This window comes from Falco rusticolus, chromosome 2 (assembly GCF_015220075.1).
Source record: "Falco rusticolus isolate bFalRus1 chromosome 2, bFalRus1.pri, whole genome shotgun sequence".
NCBI classification, from domain to species: Eukaryota; Metazoa; Chordata; class Aves; order Falconiformes; family Falconidae; genus Falco; species Falco rusticolus.
The window spans coordinates 62,374,403-62,393,392 of record NC_051188.1 but is presented as its reverse complement, the minus strand read 5'-3'; the positions used below and the strand labels follow the sequence as shown (position 1 = coordinate 62,393,392).

General features: G+C 36.3%; 1 protein-coding gene across 1 annotated transcript in view; it reads right to left on the bottom strand.

Annotated features, from left to right (window-relative positions):
* MYO16 (myosin XVI) overlaps positions 1–18,990 on the bottom strand; it is a 412,211-nt gene that overhangs the window by 124,546 nt on the left and 268,675 nt on the right. Inside the window, exons 17-20 of the mRNA XM_037377384.1 lie at positions 5,809–5,920; positions 2,071–2,188; positions 1,226–1,297; positions 457–598 (exon numbers count right to left, since the gene is read on the bottom strand). Of these exons, the coding sequence (XP_037233281.1) occupies positions 457–598; positions 1,226–1,297; positions 2,071–2,188; positions 5,809–5,920 (444 nt within the window). The remainder of the gene's footprint in view (positions 1–456; positions 599–1,225; positions 1,298–2,070; positions 2,189–5,808; positions 5,921–18,990) is intronic.

The following is an 18,990-nucleotide window of genomic DNA, read 5'->3' as shown; positions in this document are numbered from 1 at the left end:
AAATGACAACCTACAGAGATCCAGAACATTCTTAGAACACTTGATTCAGTGAAGTTTAAATATTCATTTGAAGGCCTTTGAACAAAATTGTGTTTTTAATATCCTGTGCTAAGGTCATAGTTTTGGAGAGAAAGAACAAGTGTCTTCTGCACTAAAAGAACATCAAGCAGCTTTTTGCTTGTTGAAAGACTTAGCTCATGCTGTATTGTCAGCTCTTAAAAGGCTACTAGTTCCAACCGCTGATCTGGCGTACCATATAAAGTACCATGTTCACAAGCAAATAAATAAACAAGTATGTTTAAGGAAATTACTTGAAGGAATGGCCAGTGATTTAAAGATCCAGGCATCACTGTAATGCTATCATAAAATGCTTTAAATGATGGAATGATGTTTCTTTTATAGATCTGGGTTTGAACAGATAATGGCACACCTAATAGTTTGTAATGGCACTCCTACCTGTCAGTCTCATCTTGATTTTGAAGGTAGCAGTTGATTGTGTTGACTAAAAAGCTGAATAAACGACCATATAGAGATTTTGCCAAGAGATCCCGGTAAAATTCTGCAATCTCTATAGTATGCCTCCGTACAATCATGTCTCCTAAGACAGAAAACAGAAAATGGAGATGAAAGCATGTTGTAACTCTCGTCTTAAATAATTTCAGTTACAGTAAATTTAGTTACAGTTATTTCACCCTTGCCAAACCTATACATGGTATTAGTTTTTTTGCTGAAGTGTCCAGAGAAAGATGAGTATACTGCCAACACTTGCAAGATGTTCCGTTTGGAAACATGTACCTTTGCACTTTTTTCAATAGCAAAGGGTATGAGTACCACACAGAACTAGCATTTTACTCAAAAGAACTCTTTCAAAACTTCCTGCACCACCACCAACCCCCCCCCCCCATGACACTCCTGTTGACTTTAGTTCTTAGTATTAATATCTAATCTGTTACCTTGACACGCTTGTGTAAGATTAATCAAGTTAGGAGCCCATCAGTGTCAGACTGTAAAACTGCTTGCTCCATTTTACAAAGTCATTTCTAATTCAGTGGCCCAGTCTGATTTATTGCATGGCAGATAATACTACATATTCTTCAGAGGGAAAATTTACAAGACCATCCAAGAAATAAGAAAAAAATATTATATGCTTTTCAAATTCTTAAATCAGAAGGATCAAAATGCCACCAGGTCTGATCTATGAGAATGTCAGCTTGGAAAATATTACCTTTAAAATACTGAACATCAGTTGTTAAGGCTGAAGCAAATTCATCTGGTGAAACCTGCAGCATGCCTGCCACTGAAATGAAAAGAGAATTTAAAGAAAGCCTGATTTGTGCTCTACTGCATATTTTATTTTTTATAACAGATTTTCTTATGTAGATGCTATTTTTGAACACTGAAAGAACCCACACATTAAAGAAAAGAGTGCCGCCATAGGAGAAATCAAAATTAATGAACACATAAAATCGGATTACTATAATCAGCACTTTGTGAAGTTTGAACATATCTGTATATTACATTACAGCTTTCTTTCCCCTTTAAAGATTACTCAGGACTTTCCCCAGGACTTGGCAGACTTTCTCTTGTATTAGAGTTAAGGCATGCTACTTATTGACATTCTGTAGCCATAGGCCGCTTTGAGGAGATTTGTTAGTGACCCAGGAGGGCAAACTTCAAAGCATGGAAACAAGAGACCCTTTTAAGATATAGATTTTGAACGTATGGAGTTCAGTTCAATGCAAATTGTTCAGCTGTTGACAAGCAGCGCAAGAGCCTTTAAAAAGAAGACTGCACAAAGTGCAGTGTACAATTTCTTTCGGTGAATGACAGCATTAAATACGACACTGAAATAGATGATTTGCAATACTAGCATTTTATTTCATCTCACAAAAATCTGTAACTTATAAAACATCCAAGTCAATTGGATACTGTCTTCTCACAGTAATTTATGAATTTTCAGAAGCAATTTCTCTGTCTCCCTGGAATTGTGTTTCCATCTGTCGGTGGATCAGCGCAACTGTCCTGCTGTGGGACCAAGCATGTGATGCTTCAAGGTCACATCCCACTGACCTTGTTCCAGTAGCTGCAGGTCTGACACCAATGCTGTCTCAGCGTCTGTCAGAGCCGTAAACCGAATGTCTCCAAGATGCAGAATTGCTGAGAGAATTACAAACAGGTTCTCCACCTCCTGCACATATTTTATACAGAATTAAAGAAAAGATCTGTTGCACACACCAGTGAAAGGCAATGTTTTATAAAAATACAAATTCTATTATTGTGTATCATTGGCATTTGCAAAGTTAAAAAGTATTCATGTGTGAACTATTGACAGGAAATTTGGATTTAGAAATCAAACTGGGACCTATCTAGGACATAAACCAACACGATTACCTTTTTTTCTTTTGTTTTAATGTGAATCACACTAACTACTGAGTTAAAAAAGTTTTTCCAATGTGGTAAAAAATACTGAAATATCTTTAATGGATGAATTATTTCTGCAATAAATAAATGTATCTTGTCCATAGACTTTTTCCATCATGACAATTTCTGTATCTGGAAATAGCAAGGTTTGTTTTTTACTCAGCCAACTGCATTCACAAAGTGTTTAAATTATAACAGGTTCCTGGTAGTAAAAGCCACCATTAAGGTCTGAAAGAAACAAAAGCAACCTCCCTTATCCACACACTTTCCCCCCATGATTACATACAACGTTCTGATGCCTCTAAGGCTGAGAAGCACTTATCTTTAGGGCTAGATTTTTCCTGGCCTAATTTTTTTACCACAGCAAGAAAAGAACTAATTTTCTTGGGTTTTTTAAATGTTTTTAAATTCAAACAAAAAGTGACCCATGAAATATGAACCAAAATGCTAAAACATGGAAAACATAGCGGGTTTTGGAAGGTTTTTTTTTAAGGTCAGTTATATAACAATGGTGCTCCTTTAAAATTATAAAACAGGAAAACTGCTATCCACTAGAGCATTACATGGCATTATGCACAGCAAAGTTAGTTGATAATTCTTGAAATTTTTTTGAAAAATAATATTTGGAATCTGATTCTACTGAAACAGGAGAAGTATCAGTGAGAAGTCTCACTTACTGGAATTTGCAGAAAATTAAAAAGTACACTACAAATTAAATACTTAGCCAATCTATCCTCTTTATTCTCAAGTAACAACAATGAATTCAGAACACGCTGAAACCAAGCCTGGATGACTTTTCATCAGTTTTCAAAAGCAACAGGTAAAAAAAAAATAAAAAAATGCATTCTTCTTTTTCTTGTTCCTTTCTCTAGTAAGCATGCCCATCATCAGAGGACATTAAAAAAAGCTTACAGTCTTTCTGGGATACAGACTCCAGCACCTCCAATGCTGTTTAAGCAAGTTTGATTCTCTAAGAGAAGAACTTCAATCTCTTACTCTATGAGATAGATGTAAATAGGGCAACAGTATATTTTTCTATTACACAGTACCAAGGCTGAAGATCAAAAAAAGCAATATATACAGATGAATGCTGAATACGATAGCTATTACAACAGAAGAACTGTCATACTAATATGGCACTCAGACTAGGGTGCTATACCCTACTTCTTGGGAAGGCCTCTTACACAAGGCGGGTTGGCACAGTAGTACAGGACACTTCTTGCTTGTTAGCTTAAGAATTGGTTTGGGGATGACTGTAAGCACTGACTTGCAGCAGGCTGGGATAGCCATTTATTTCGGTGATTTTGGTAAGGTTTGATTAGCGTTCCAGATCCTCAAACACTTTCCCATTTTTTTCCAAGATGCATATTCCTCAACTTTAAAACATTTTTTTAAATAAACATTAACACAGCAAGATACCGTTAAAGACTGCTAAGGAATTTTTATGTAGTTCTTCAAAAAGATAATCTACTCTATCATTAAACGTGGCTAGGTGGTCAAGGAATAGTACATACAGACCTTTCCATGTACCTCAGAAGTAATGGGTAGAAATTATAGATGTGTTTTACCTACATATTCCCCTCTAACCTCCAGCACAGGAAATCAGCCTGCAGTACTCTGGAGCTCCACAGATTTCCAGCCTCCTAAATGATTATTCTATTGCTGCCTGGGTATAGAGGAGCCTTGAAGATGGTTTACACTTTTCTGAGTCAAATTGCTTCTTTTCAAGAACTCTGAGCAAAGTGAAGTGCGGGATCCAAAAGGATACTGTATGTAAAGTGTTCTCAGACAGTTTCTGTAGTCTTCTAAAACTTGATTCATTAGGCATTCAACTATTTATTTATAGACTGAACCCCTTCCTCAACAGAACAGAAAGGTTAATGAAAGAGCTAGAGAGATCCACCCATTTGTGAACACTGGGCTAAATGCAGAAGTGTCTACAGGTGCAGAGCTAGATCCACTAAGGCTAAGGAATAATTCTTTCAAATATAGCCAGCCATATGTGTTCAAATTTGTACATGGCCACATGAATATTCATGAAAAACCCACTCTTCTTTATATTAAAAGGTGGCATGTTACCAAAGAACATTTCTTACTACCTTAACAAGGGAATGCCAAACAACTACATGATGTACCATCACCACAGAAGTCTACCTCACACCTAAATAACAGCTTCAGCAGACTCACAATTTTTTTTGCTGATAGCACTTGATCCCTTTCCCATCTGTCATCTCTTATGATAAACTAGCATACTTAAACTTTTCCTCCACTTTTTTCTTATGATGCTAAATATCACAGAATCATAGAATAGTTTAGGTTGGAAAATGTGCTCAAGAATGTCAAGTCTAACCGTTAACCCAGCACTGCCAAGTCCATCACTAAACCATGTTCCTAAATGCCACATGTACACATCTTCTAAATACTTCCAGGGATGATCATGCAACCACTTCCCTGGGCAGCCTGTCCCAATGCTTGACAATCCTTTCAGTGAACAAATCTTTCGTACTATCCAATCTAAACCTCTCCTGGCACAACTTGAGGACATTTCTTCTTGTCCTATCATTTGTTTCCTGGGAGAAGAGATCGATGCCCACCTTGCTACAACCTTCTTTTACCTCCTTCTAGAACTACTGTTGATTATGCATTTATTTTGCAGAAGTGTCCCAGCTAAAGTGTGCTAGGTAGCATATACATATGTAAGAAATACGAGGATTTTGTTAAATATTCTAGTATCCTGAAGGGATTTAAGTATCTTGCATGAGTTCTTATGCTCAGCCCTTTATTTCTTCTGATTCCTGTCACCCCTCTGTCCTCCAGAACCATTTCTTGATTAATTATCCAAATTATCTTCTTCATTAGCTTTATAAGATTAAAGACAAACATCAGACCTATCTTCTTGTTGCTTTTTGGGGGTTAAGTCAGCTCTTTCAAGTTACCCAGCTCTAATTTAGTTTGTCTAGATATGTATTTACTTCTTTTCAGGTGCTGCTAGCAAAGGCATTTGGAATGTGTGCCTCACAAAATTGAAAGGGACAGAAAGATAATCAGGAAGAGAAAAAAAATCCTGTGGGTTTTATGAGTTTTCTGTCATATGGGATTTGATTGTTTCTTTTTATCTATGTAACTTAATTGTTCAGAGTATTATACCTTGAAGCTGTTTTGTGAATCTTTAAGAATGAAAAAGATTTACATTGTTGGTGCTGTGTCTATTTAAAAGTGATTACAGTAATTTCCCTGGAGTGAACTAGTACTGCATATTGTTTCAAGGTCTTAACCAACAGAAAAAAAGAAAGACAGAAAGGTACTTCTTTTCCCCACAAAAGGCCTGCTTTTAACTAAGTAATATGGTAACTTTAGCTGCAAGTAACATAAGCTTGTGGAACTTACCAGGCTATTGAATCCCATAGCACCTAGAGCTTGTTTTAGTATGGCTAATTTCTCCTTGTTTTGAGGGTTGGCTGCTGACATCGTCTCTTCGAGTACAGTCTGGCTTAGATACCTGCACAGAGGAAAAACAGCATATGTAGTATTTACAAGGCTGGTGCACAATCAAACTTTGAGGTTAAAAGCCAGCTCTGCCCTTCTAACCAGAGGTGTATTACAAATTTTTCTCAGCCTCTGGAGGGAATAGTACCAGTCACAAAATGCTTCTATTTTCTTTTGTTGCTTTTGCTTAAGGTTCCCCCCTGCCAACTTTAGCCCTACAGGTAAGCTAAAACTTCAGATTTAATTTATACCACTGACAGTTTTGCCATTCTTGCACTACCAGAGATTCTCCTTCAGAAGCAAGATTTGAAGAGATCTGATAACTCTGACTGTTAAAATTCCCCTCCTGCTGGCGAGGGCATAGATCGGCTCTTATCTGCCTGATCCCATGATGATAATTTGCTCCCTTAGCAGCTGAATGGGTGACAGGTATACTCAGAATCTCAGAACAAAGTAGTAACGAAGTACATAGAGTAGTAAGTGTACAGCCCTTAAGCTGTACTGCTTTGCACACTGTGAAGCAAAAGGAAATTCTACAAACCTTCCCAAAAATAATGATTAGGAGAGAGAAAGAGAGACGCCTAGTGCAGCAGCTAACTCAGGAAAGAAAAAAACAGAATCAATGTAAAGGGTAGTAACACAAATCAGAATAATCAAAAACTATAGTACAACAGACTATTGAAAAACGCAGCAATCAACCTTTTAGAACCATGTATTTTGACCCTCTTGAAATGTGTCTATGGGCCAGATATTAAAAAGTATTCAGGTATTTTCATACAGCTGAAATCACTAGTCATGAGGCTACTGAATATCTTGCGGGATCTGATTTTTAATTACATCATGCTGAGAGCATGAAAAGATGTTTTCTTTTATAATTATCATCAAATTATCATTATTATTAAAACACACATTCATCACACAATCTAAAATCTTCACAAATGTCACTTTACATCAACAAAAGAATTCCCCACACCTAAATCAAAATATCATCGCAACACTAACAAAGGTGAACAATTTACACACACTCCACCCCTCATCCCTTCACCACAATTACACCAACAAAAATTCCCCAGAGTTATTCTGCTTTCTACTAATGTTTGGTCTATGATCTGTCACATAAAGATGGGAAATAACACTGGCTTAATTTCTGCCAATTTTGTTCACAATCCTATTTTAATTGCACTATAGAAGAGACACGGTTTCAAAATAAAACTCCTTTTATTACAAGAAGTCTGGCAATGCTGTAGTAAGGGTGGTAGCTCTTGTAAATGTGGCCTTTTATATGAATGTGCGTAGCTTTATAGAAATGTGGAAGGATGACTTAGTATTTGCACTTTTCTAACTGATAATGAGGTTTACGAGGCACACACAATGAAATGCAGAGAACATTTTAGTGGATTGATATCAGCTTTACCAGTGTGGATTTCCCTTGGAGTGATAATGGCATAGCTACCACAGCAGGTGGGCAGAGGAAGAATAATGGGGAAAAACCCCATGTGCCTGGGTGCATAATCACTTTTTGCACCCACAGGAGATCTCAGTCAGCAGATATCTCAAGTACAAACAAGTCTCACATCAGTGGCTAAAGCTGGTGAATTAACAGTCTTTGAGAACATGGGTTTGTAAGAGCACCGCTGCCAGAGCTCTGTACTGTTTCCTTGAGGTTAATAACAACATTAATTTTGTCGAAATCAAGTAGATATAAATGATAGCACAGCTGTCAAATTAGCTAGAGCAGATGATACGAAGTATATGCCAGCTTTATATTTCTGTTCTGGCATTTTTTACATTGCCTGTAGGTGTCAAAAGGAGGCTAGAACGCATCTGATACTGAACCTGGCATAGAACCTACTGGTATAAAGGTTAATCCAGCAGAAAATTTTCCACTATTCCGAACTGCTGCATGAGCTTATACCAGTTTAGTGTTATGCATCATGTGTTGGTGGCATTTTTGATCTGTAATTAAGAGATTTGCAGCAGCAGCTACTCTGCTGTCAAAATATCCTATTGTTGAACGGTTGGATGAGTTGGAACCTTACATCCATTCCTGCAAAAAAAAGCCTCCTCACTGGTGTTCTCCCATCTCTCTCCCTGTGTACCAAGCAGGGAATACTCTTTCCTGTCCTGTGAAGAGAATATTGCATACTACTTTTATTTAAGCAACCCCACTTAACCAGCTCTTCTTAGCATAGCTAAAGTGCTAGTGGGTATAGTTGCAGCAAAAAGGTGTGTGAACACTACCAACATGTATCAAAGCAGGCCAGAGCATAGCAAAGTGACCCAGAATGCTCACTCCCTTGGAGGAAAGAGCTGAGCCGTGATATGAACCAACATGCATCAGTTCTTGCCTTCAGCACAAGCACTTCTTGCTGATACAGCAGGGGGCAAACTGGGTGCCCGCCAAACCAGGTGCCTGTGGCTCCAACCACCCGTCCATAAACTGCAGCATCTGCTGGGACATGCCTGCTGGAAGAGAATCTGACTTTCCCAGTATAAATCTCCCAAAGATTTAATCAACAGATGTGCTAGTGCCCTTGGAAAGGGCTGCAGTTGGACATCTTCTAAGGTGCACTTCAAATTAGAATCAGTTTCCCTAGTCTAAAAGCAATTAAATTCTTTTATAATATGTCATGAGGCCCACTAATTTTCCAAACTATTTAAGGACTAATGAAATATGAAAATTGCTTTGAAGATACGCACATTCAACTGTTATATGTTTATAATATAAAATATATGCATATTAGGGATGGATTAATTGTATAGAGTACTTGGAACTGTTGATGGAGGCCATACAACTCCCTGAAAATGCAGAAAATATACAGTATAGCAGAGCAGGGGTATAATATGTACTAGCTATACAAGGAATCACATTTTTCTTATTGTTAAGTTCATTCTACCTCAGAAACAGTGACATTTCCATAAAAATATAAACATTTTTTTGCCTATAAAACAGTTCCCTGGCACCTCCTTCTTTCCATCTTAAAGGCTCTGAGGATGAAAAGGGTTTGAGACAGCTTTTGTATTACTATTACTATCACTTATCTATACTTAAGAACCAGAGTCCAGAACAAATTTTAAATTGTTGCCTTTCCTACAAAAATAGAGAAAGGGGAAAGGGATGTGTCACAGTGCAAAAGTCCTAATAATAATGAAACGTTCTTTCACTGTAGATACATCATTAACCCATAAAATGTAAAGCTTTTTCATGACATGTAGCTTTCCTTATATATATAGTGGGTTTTTTGGTGGTGGTTTTTTTTGACATTCAAGTGGCCTGGATAAAACTGCATTGCTAATGGTGTAGAGGGATTAAATTGCTTAAAATTTCCATTGGGAATCTACCATAGAGCTTTTAGATATTATTTTTACTTAGATTTTTGTTATTGAAATTATAGTGTTATAGCCATCATATTTATGAAAACCTATGCTGTTACCAGAGTTTCCAGCAAGGTAGTCTGTGCTCAAATGCACATCAGACCTGATGACTTCTGAATTCTTTTCACTGAAAATTTTAGTAAAGAGGTACTACTGCTATGCAAGCCAGAGATGATGTTCTATAATATCTGATGATGCAGACCACTTGTGGACTTACTTATCATAGTTTTATTAGCTTTACTTGCATATCTCTACATGCTAATTCATTCTGCAAATGCACGTTCACATTATCTTACTGTACCTTTAGAAAAAGATTCTCAGATTTTGGCTGAAGTTGAGCCTTTTAGTTGAAGGTAGCTGCTGATACAAATGATATATCTCTGGTAAATGCCATGAACTAAACGGTGTATGCACTTCTAATAATTAACTCCTTTCTACTGACTGTCTAACCATTTGTTTAAATGCTACCATGTTGACATTTGTATCAGACTAGGATTCTTGAAGGTGCTTATCAGCATACAAAAAAGTTAAGCACATGTGGTCGGTGACTGTTTATTTCAACAAAGAGGAAACTTACTGATCCACAAAATGTTTTTTTAAGAAGATAAACAAACCAGTAATTGTAGTAGACTGTAGTCACTTTCAGGAAAACACAATGCCACATTAGACAATTTCTTGACAAATATAAAAAAATATTATCTACACAGTTTTTTCTTTCTGATTTTTTTTCTAAGTTCTAATTTGCAGCATTGTAGCAATCTTGTATCTTCGGTCTCTCAAAGGAAAAACAAATTACTATTTAGAAGAAAAAAATGAATAGTGGTAATTTTTCAGCATGTTGCTTACCATAATTACAATTTTTCAACCATCAATCAAATGACATGATAGATCAAATTTTCAGGTAGGGGTGTTACTGGTGTTTCCAAGAATACAAAACAGTGCTTAATGACATCAAATTCTTTACGTGTTAACTACCTATATAAGTCAACAATTACCTTACCCATTTACCTTATTCACATTGTAAATGTTACACATCATCATGATTTGTATTATTCAATTTATACCTGCAGTAAAGTTCATAATTTGGTACATATATCTCAAATATGAAGAAGAAATACATAGGAACAAATGTCAGCTTACCTGAACAACACTGAGTTTCTGTGGCATATGGATATTTCAAAAATTCTTACATAACCATACTGGTTAAAAACTTTCTTTAAAATAATATTGTCTGTTTAGATGATTGAGCAAATAACAGAAGCTAAGACTAAAAAGAAAAATTTTGACTATCAGTTTGCTATTCTGCCAAAACCTCAGCAACACAATATTTGATTTGGATTGAATTTAGGTTCATTTATTTTCTTTTGAACTGTAACCCAATAGCATTCAGTATCTGCCTCATTCTGCATAAACAAAACATGTCATTTCATTTCCTTACAAGAAAAGCAAAGGAAATAAAAAACAGGACTCACAAAATTACTACAGAAGGTTAAAGAGTCTTTTAATTCTGTTTTTCCTATTAGAACTGTTACATTTCTATAAAAACTGTGAAGAGAGAAAAATAAAGGTTCCAAATTTGATAATTAGGGGATTTAACCAAGAAGAGGGTACCCCTTTCTGGTTATAGTCTCATAGTCAGCATAACCCACAGGAAAGATCTGGAGCTTCCCCACTCACTGTGTCAGGCAGTCCATTTCAAAGTGAGTTCAAAGCATCTAGAGCATGAGGGGATGTTGAACCTTCATGTTTCACACCCCAGGTAAGCAAGGGCTGCAATGTCCCAGTTAGCTCATACCAAGGCAGAAAAGCTTAGCACAGTCCACTCAGGGAGTCTCACCTTCTTTCAGTGGGAAGCTCAAGAACATTGCAGGCTTTCAAAAATAAGTTTCCTTGGTATTTTGAAGCATAGTCAAAGCCAAGCTAGAAAACAATCACCATTTGGCCTTGGATTTACTTCCCAGTCTTGAAAAGCTGGCTCACACTCTGATTAGAATTCAATATATCTATCTTGGCTGGCTATAGTCTACAGACTGTGGCTATCAGCACTTGAAGGGAGATCTGAACTGTTGAAGTATGTCACATGGAAGTTTTCTGATCCCTAGCAAGTAAAGGCTGACAAATAAATGATGTTTTGCACTAATAAATTCTTCAGACAACTACAATCATAAAGTACTTCAAGATGTTTTGTTGTAGTTGTTAAGTGAGAAAGGAAGACCTTGGTACACAACGGTGGCCACAGAAATTCCAAGGCTTGGCAGAGAGATGGGACCCTGTAGTAGCAAGCCTTCCTAAGGATTGTTATAAACCAATATTTCACTAACAGAGTAAATAAGGCATATACCAAAAAACTATCTGAACACTTAACCACTTCACATTTGTAACATGTGACACTTGAAATATTCAAATATTCTTTATGCCACATAACTATGTATATTATTGCTGTTTATCATATATAAATATCTGGTTCATTACAGTGGTTCATCTTATATCTGACAGTGAAGCTTTCTGAAAGAGATTAGTAGGTCACATCCACTCCATCAGAAATTCCCTTTTGTCAAGACAGTTAAATTTGAGTTTTGATTAGAGGAGAAGAGGAAGCATGGTTTTATCAGATGGACACATCTTTTCAGAGGGCTTTCCTGAAGTAAATATCATGAATAATGAAGAGAGTTCTTGGTGGGATTATATCATTAAGTGGTTCTAAGTCACTATAAAAATTTAGGATAAAGCCCTATGATGAAAGAAAATAATTTATTTATTTTAAGTTAGCATCTAGCTGCTTGCTACTTGACTCCCTTCCTATTAGAGGATGGGTGCTGATGCATCTTCATTTTGTTGTAGAGCTTTCTGGGCTATAGCAGGTTTGATATAAGGGAAACAAAATACAAAATTAGTTGTTAGTCTTAAAAGCTTACTATACCTGAAACTCCTAAATAAATTTTGCTTATGATAATAAGGATTTTACCAGTCACAGTTAACCTCTTGAGAAAAAAAAGCTCTGGTTATAGGCAAAAAGCTTCATTTTCTAATTACTTATACTCAGAACAATTTATGCATTTGAGGTCTTAGTATTCTAAAGATTCTGTGCTCAGGCTAGAAACTGAGGACATATCTATAATACAAAAATACAGAAGCAATAAGGTTATTTATGCTGGTTTGTTGGTTAGAGAAGGTGTCAGAGACCAGATGAAAGCACATTTTGTCAAGGAATTAAGTCAAACATGAGTGGGTACTATAAAGATACAACTCAACTACGAACAATTATAAAATAAGACAAAGGACTACAGATTCAAGACAGGTAAAAATTAGGCCATGGATCATCAGAAAAGCATTTATCATAAACTAAATGAGAGTCAAGTATGCCTTGATATTGTAAAATATTAATCATCATACATAACATTCTTATTTACATATGCCAGTATAAAAGGCCTGAAATACTTAGCATGGTAAAGCTTCAATTGGAGTATTCTGTGTGATTTTGGGCATTCCATTTCAGGGAAGTCAGGATGAGGTAGAGCAAATCCAGAAGAAAGCAATAGAAAAATGTATCAGAAAAATGACTTGGAGCAAAAGAGTTCATTAAATGTAGGGTACAGAAGACTGAGAAAGATATTGCACAGAGGAAAAGTCCTACAGTCCTTTGGGCCCAAAACCATAGACATACCACTAGTCTGCACAGCTGACCTGAGGAACACAGAATAGCATGGTAGAGCATGAAACAGGTCTTACAGAAATAATCCAATTTCAAGGAGATGCAAAATGTGATGGTACTGTACTAGAACTAACATATGAAGAGAATTTGCAACACTTGCTTCTTCTGGATTTTGATACTGCATTCCTACCAAGTTTGTAGAGGACATTAAACTGAGGGAAACAGTCAATATGCTGGAGGGTAGGGCTGCCCTTTACAGGCTGAAGGAATGGTACAACAGAAACTTCATGAAATTCAATGAAATTCCCTACAGCTGGGAAGGAATAAACCCTTGCAATGATACATGCTGATGAGCTGCAGAGTCTCTGAGGAAAAGGCCCTGGGGCCCCAGGGGCACTGAGCGGGGCAGGAGCTGGCAATGAGCCTGGGCAGCAGCATCCAGGGCTGCATCACCAGCAGCATTGCCAGAAGACTGGGGGCTGTTTCCCCCTGCCCAGCACTCACCATTAGGTCACATTTACATATTGCATCCAGCTTTCTGTGTGCACATATACACACAATAGACAGAAGACATTGCTGAAGTGGGGTGAGATCAGTGGAGGGCCACCTCAATGGCCAGGGCTGGAGACATGATGTGGGAGGCTTGTCCAGTGAGCAAGGTTTCTTCAGTCCAGGGAAGGGAAAGCTCCAGAGGCAAACATCCTTGGAGGTTTTCAAGATTTGACTGGACAAATCTCTGAACAACCTGATATGATCTTACAGCTGGCCCTTCTTGGAGCAGGTGGTGCACTAGGGACCTCCTGAAGTCCCTAACAAACTGTATCATCCTATGATCCTACGAAAAACATTAAACTTATTTCTCAGAAATGTTGGGGAGTGTGTGGGGGTTATAACTTCACAAAACCCCAGTAATTTCGGCCCCAGAAAAGTGGGAGACCAAGAGAAGGTAGGTCTCAAGTTGTTGGGGACATTACCTTGACATTTGAACAGTCTCTAAAACACAAAAATTGATCATGGCTTTAAGAGCCATAAGATATCTGAGGGCAAGTAAGTTTTATTTAGAAATTTACAATGTTTAAAATCTGAAGTGATGAAAGTGTTTTAAAATCAGAACAATCTTAAACATCAGAGACCTACCAAAGGGTGAGTCAAAATAGGGAAAGAACATTTGTGCACTGCAACTCCTCTGCTTTGGTTAGCAACCCTTTTCACTAGTTTATCTAGTAGTTAAAATAGCAGAGTGTTATTATTTTATGAGGAGGAAAATGTCTTCTCACCTTGGAAATAAATACTTGGAGGTCAACTTCTAAATAGTCTTTCTTTTTAAAAAATTTAGAAAACTTAAAGAAATTAATTTTAAATTTTAAGAAAAACACAAAATTTCCAGACACTTTGATCACCTTCTATGAACTAGAAACCAAGGAAATTCCCTTTTAGGATTTTTTTATGTCCTCAAAATATCTGGAGAAATAGCATTATTGGTAAGTCAGAAGATTTCCATCAGCTGTTTTAGAAAGAGCTGGGGCATAGGGCTGAATCCTGAAATTTAGGAAGATAACCCACATGAGCTTTACCAAACTAATTGTCAGGATACATGCTGTGACCACCACCACCATCTCCAAGATAATTCAGCTTGTCTTGATTTTGTACCTAGACAATAAATGGTTTGTAGCTTTCACATGAAATTATTGATTCATAAGTCTAGCAGAATGACTGAAAAACAACCCTTTCTTGCACAAAAACACTCAAGGAGGGTAAGATTTTTATTCTGCTGGGCTTCCAGGTAAAGGCATACATTAAATGAGTTCAATATTACTTTATTTAGATCTTAGTTCTTATGCTGTATCAAGGGGAAAAAATACAGGACTAACAGAAACTTTGCTTATTCCAAATATAACAAGGCAGCAAATTACATGTTTAAAGATTCAGGAATGATAGAATCATCTTCCTGTTAAGAACTGGGATGTGAATGTGAACACAGCTAAAACAGTCCTGGCATTAGCTTACAAATCAAATCAGTTAAGTTTTGTCTTTCTTTTGTGTAGCTGTTGCAATAGATTTTCAAAGAACCTGTCTGTTTGCACAGTAGATCCTGTCTTGATACAAAGAGTTGGACCAGATCTCTGGAGGCCCCTTTCAAACCAAGGGCAAAGGAAAATATTATTTTTCTCTGTTTATATTCCTTTAGTTGGTGAAAGAAAAAGAAAGGGAAAAAAAAAACCAAAAAACACACGAGAAGTTCTGAATGTCATAATCTGATCTTTTCTGAGATACTTGGGTAACTGGTTCCTGTGAGGAATTAAAACTTTTGTTGTGTGCTTTCTTCTTCTGATCCACTTGCTCACATGCCATTTCTCTGCTACTGCTAGGATTTCTTTTAGCTAATCCCTACAGAAACAGAATAGTATCAACTCCTATTCTAGCACAATTGACCACACTATCTAGTACATTTATTTTGCTAAAAGGAGTTCAAGATTAGCAGGTAAAGAATTCACATGGAAGCAGCAAAGGATAAATATTTAACATAAATAACTAAATACAGAGCTCTGTAGCAATACTTAATCATGCAATCCAAGCTACTGCAGATCATGTTATGAATCAGAAATTCTGAGGTTTGTCTATAAACCCCTTGTTTCTTTTATAAAAGTGATGTACAAATAAAACTCTTAATATTCATTCAATAATTCAAAATAGCTATTAAGACTGAGATCCTGATTCTTCATATTTATTTATACAAGCCAGAACTTCTTTTTTCTCACTTAAAGGACAAAAAGCCACACTTATCATGCTGTATGCATGTGTGAACCTGTCATGCAGTAATTCTCCAAAACTATTACATGCTGTCCAGTTAAAGAAATTCAGGATAAAGAAATGAAATCAGGCTGTTTCAAAACAACATCTTCATCCTAGATATGATTTTCTCCATACCTCTCCCCTCACACAGAGGTATCCAAATTCTTTGTAATTGTGGTGACAGGCAGGAAGTAGAACTGACTTGTCACTTGCTTTGCATAAGCTGGTTGATAAGTCAGCTTTATATATGTGTTTATATCCTACAGGACAGCATGTCACTTAGACTGAATGGATGCAGATATGCCTATCAAAACCACTCATATACTTCTAGTGTTGTAAAGGCTTTTATTACAGTTTGATCTTAATTAAAATGTGTTATTAAAAAACAGACACAAATATTCTCTCAGTGCTAGCTTCTATAAAATGTTGCATCAACTATTCTAAAAACAAACACAGACCATGTGTGTCATGACATCATATTAGTCATTTAGTGATTTCAGGCCACTGGAACAACAAGAAAGAAAGAAAGATTTTATATTTTTTTTTCTTGCTAGGTTTACATGTACTGTGAAGAAAAACTAATGATTTATTTCATCCCTGTAGATCGTCCTAATTCAGCAAAACATCTATGTGTAACTAACTTCAAACCCACGCTTCATCCCACTGATTTCAGCTGAATCTTAGTATTGTAATAAATGTTAATATGAAGTACAATTGGAAGTTATGGGTTGACACTCTACATGAAAGAAAGGCAGGCAGATGAGGTGTTTAAACGAGACAGCAGGAGATAAGTAGTACTGGAGACCTAGATATCAAGCTGCCCTAACCATTACTTACACAATTTCTAGGCATATCACCTTATCATACATTTACTTCTATACAGTGCAGTGCAGTATTATACAAAGACTCCTGAACTACACCTATATGACACAGGTGTAGTACAGAAAACACAGTAAGTGAGGCTAATTACCTCAGACAGTCCACTGCCCCAACACAGCTATGGTCCTTTTTGCAGGGCACCACCTGAGGTGTCTCTGCTACACTCCACAACGAGCCACACAGACTTATCTTTTGCCTCTACCTGTTTTTATATAAAGTCTAAACCAAAGCCAGTTTTAATTGAACTTTTCATATTACAAGACTTTAATTAATTAATGCTTTGTTGCTGGAAAATTCTCAAGAGAGCCAACGTCACAGAAGGATGAAGCAGTATTTCATAATCAGGTTCCAGCTCTAACACAATCAATATGCATGTTGTGGGTGTCATTTAATGTGACATTGTATTAAGAAGCATGGATTAACAAGCTAAATCCCTTCCTTCCCCTTGTTAGTGCTGCCCAATGAACCATGTGCCTGCACAATCATGTGAAAAGTGTGTGGCTTTTGTCTTTGCAGTACCCATCCCTCCTTCCCATCCAGCTCAGAGTAGTAACCCTGATTAAGCACAACGGTCATCACTGAAAATTCAGTATTACCAGATCATTTAATTTTTATGTTAAAGGTGGAAATTATAGTATCAAACATCTCACATACGTTTTAGTTCCAGACAAAATATAACCATTTATAAACCGTTTTTCTTACAATTAAGTTAGTTTACTGCCCTCACATTAAATATTTGTGAAGTCTTTCTCTGAAATAAATCAAATTTTTCTAAAAGATTAGCTATTTCTGTGACTAATTCCTAAATCCCAAGACTTAATTTAGACATAAACATCAAACTTAAGGACTACTTTGCCAGACTGAGAATGAATTAATTGATAGCTTTACATGTTTTTTAAAATGTTTTCAAAACTGCTGGAATGAATGGTATTGAGTGTATAAAACCAAGATATTAGCTTTCAAAAATAAATTCCACTAAACTCTACTATATTTACAAAGTCACAGAATAAAAAAATTACAACAAATATTTTTGTTTCTTTAGATCTCATGTGAATGAGAGGACAATGTATTCTGCTTATAAGGTGAGGAAAAGCTGCCTCGTACTTAGCACTGTTTGATATGTAAACAGGAATAAGATAAAGACAAAGCAAAACAGTTGACATCAGTGAAGTAAATGGCACTTACAGAACATGATAATAACTTCTGGCTTTTGTCTCTGAAGGAAAATGGGCATATTTTAATGCCTTTTTTCTTTTGTCTCCAGCTTTTAAGACTATTCTAATCTGAACAAATTTTACATCCTTTGAACCATGTTGCACAGTAGCACTGAGCTGGAATTACTGCTAACCATTTCAGTGCGCAGACTTCTGCTCATAACTAGTATAATAAAGCACCAAAATCGGCATTTCAAAAATAGGAACAACTTTGTTAATGTCAAGAGGTAAAGTATCGGCATAATATTAATAAACTAAGCACTGCAAACAGATTTGGTGATAGCCAGAAGACAGCTCTTATTTTTATTTTTCTAAACTAAGAATGTCACATGTTAAAATATGCCTTTTGTAAACCGGTTTCAGCACCAAAAGTTTATATTAGCCTGTGTGTTGCTCAGTAAATAGTTTTGCCTTGACAGTTTCAAAAGAAAAGTATTTCAAATAATTCCGTAAGTGTACCTGTACTATGAATTACATAAATTTTTAAAGACAGTGGATATACTCAAAAGGACAATGAAGAAATACAGTTTGGTCTTTATTCTCAAAATACCAAATGTCTTTAGGCTACACTCAGATACATTTTCTTTCTTTTTTTTTTTTTTTTTGTGGGTTGGGGTTTTTTTTGTGGTTTTTGTTTTAATAACATTGATATTCCTGTGGAACAGGTTTAAATCAGAAGCTCAAGCCCTTTGTTCCTAAAATTACAGAAAAATGTAAATCTAGAATAATTCCATTAAAGAAAAAAAATTGAATGCACAACAGGAGTAACTTAAAAAAGAAGTTTTTACACCTCTGGTGACATTAAAAGAAATAATAAAGGCAGTATGCCTTGCAGTAGTGCTTCTCTGACTAATATAATTTAGTATTTTATAGGATAGAATTACTCAGGAGATCATAATTCTGTGAATTATCACTTCACAAGCATAATTTTGATGTTGCACATACATTAAATAAGGAGCATAATGATGATGAAGATGACTATTAAAAAGTAGAAAATACTGAGCATTGCTGAACATGTAAAAGAAAACAGTCAGTCTGTGCAAGTCCAAACCGGTCCAACCCATGTCCTGAAACGCTTCTGAAATTGTGTTTGAACTTTGCTCCTACAACCAAGAGTAATTTTGTATTCCTGTGTTCAGACTTACTTTGGCATTAGTTACCAGGTAGATG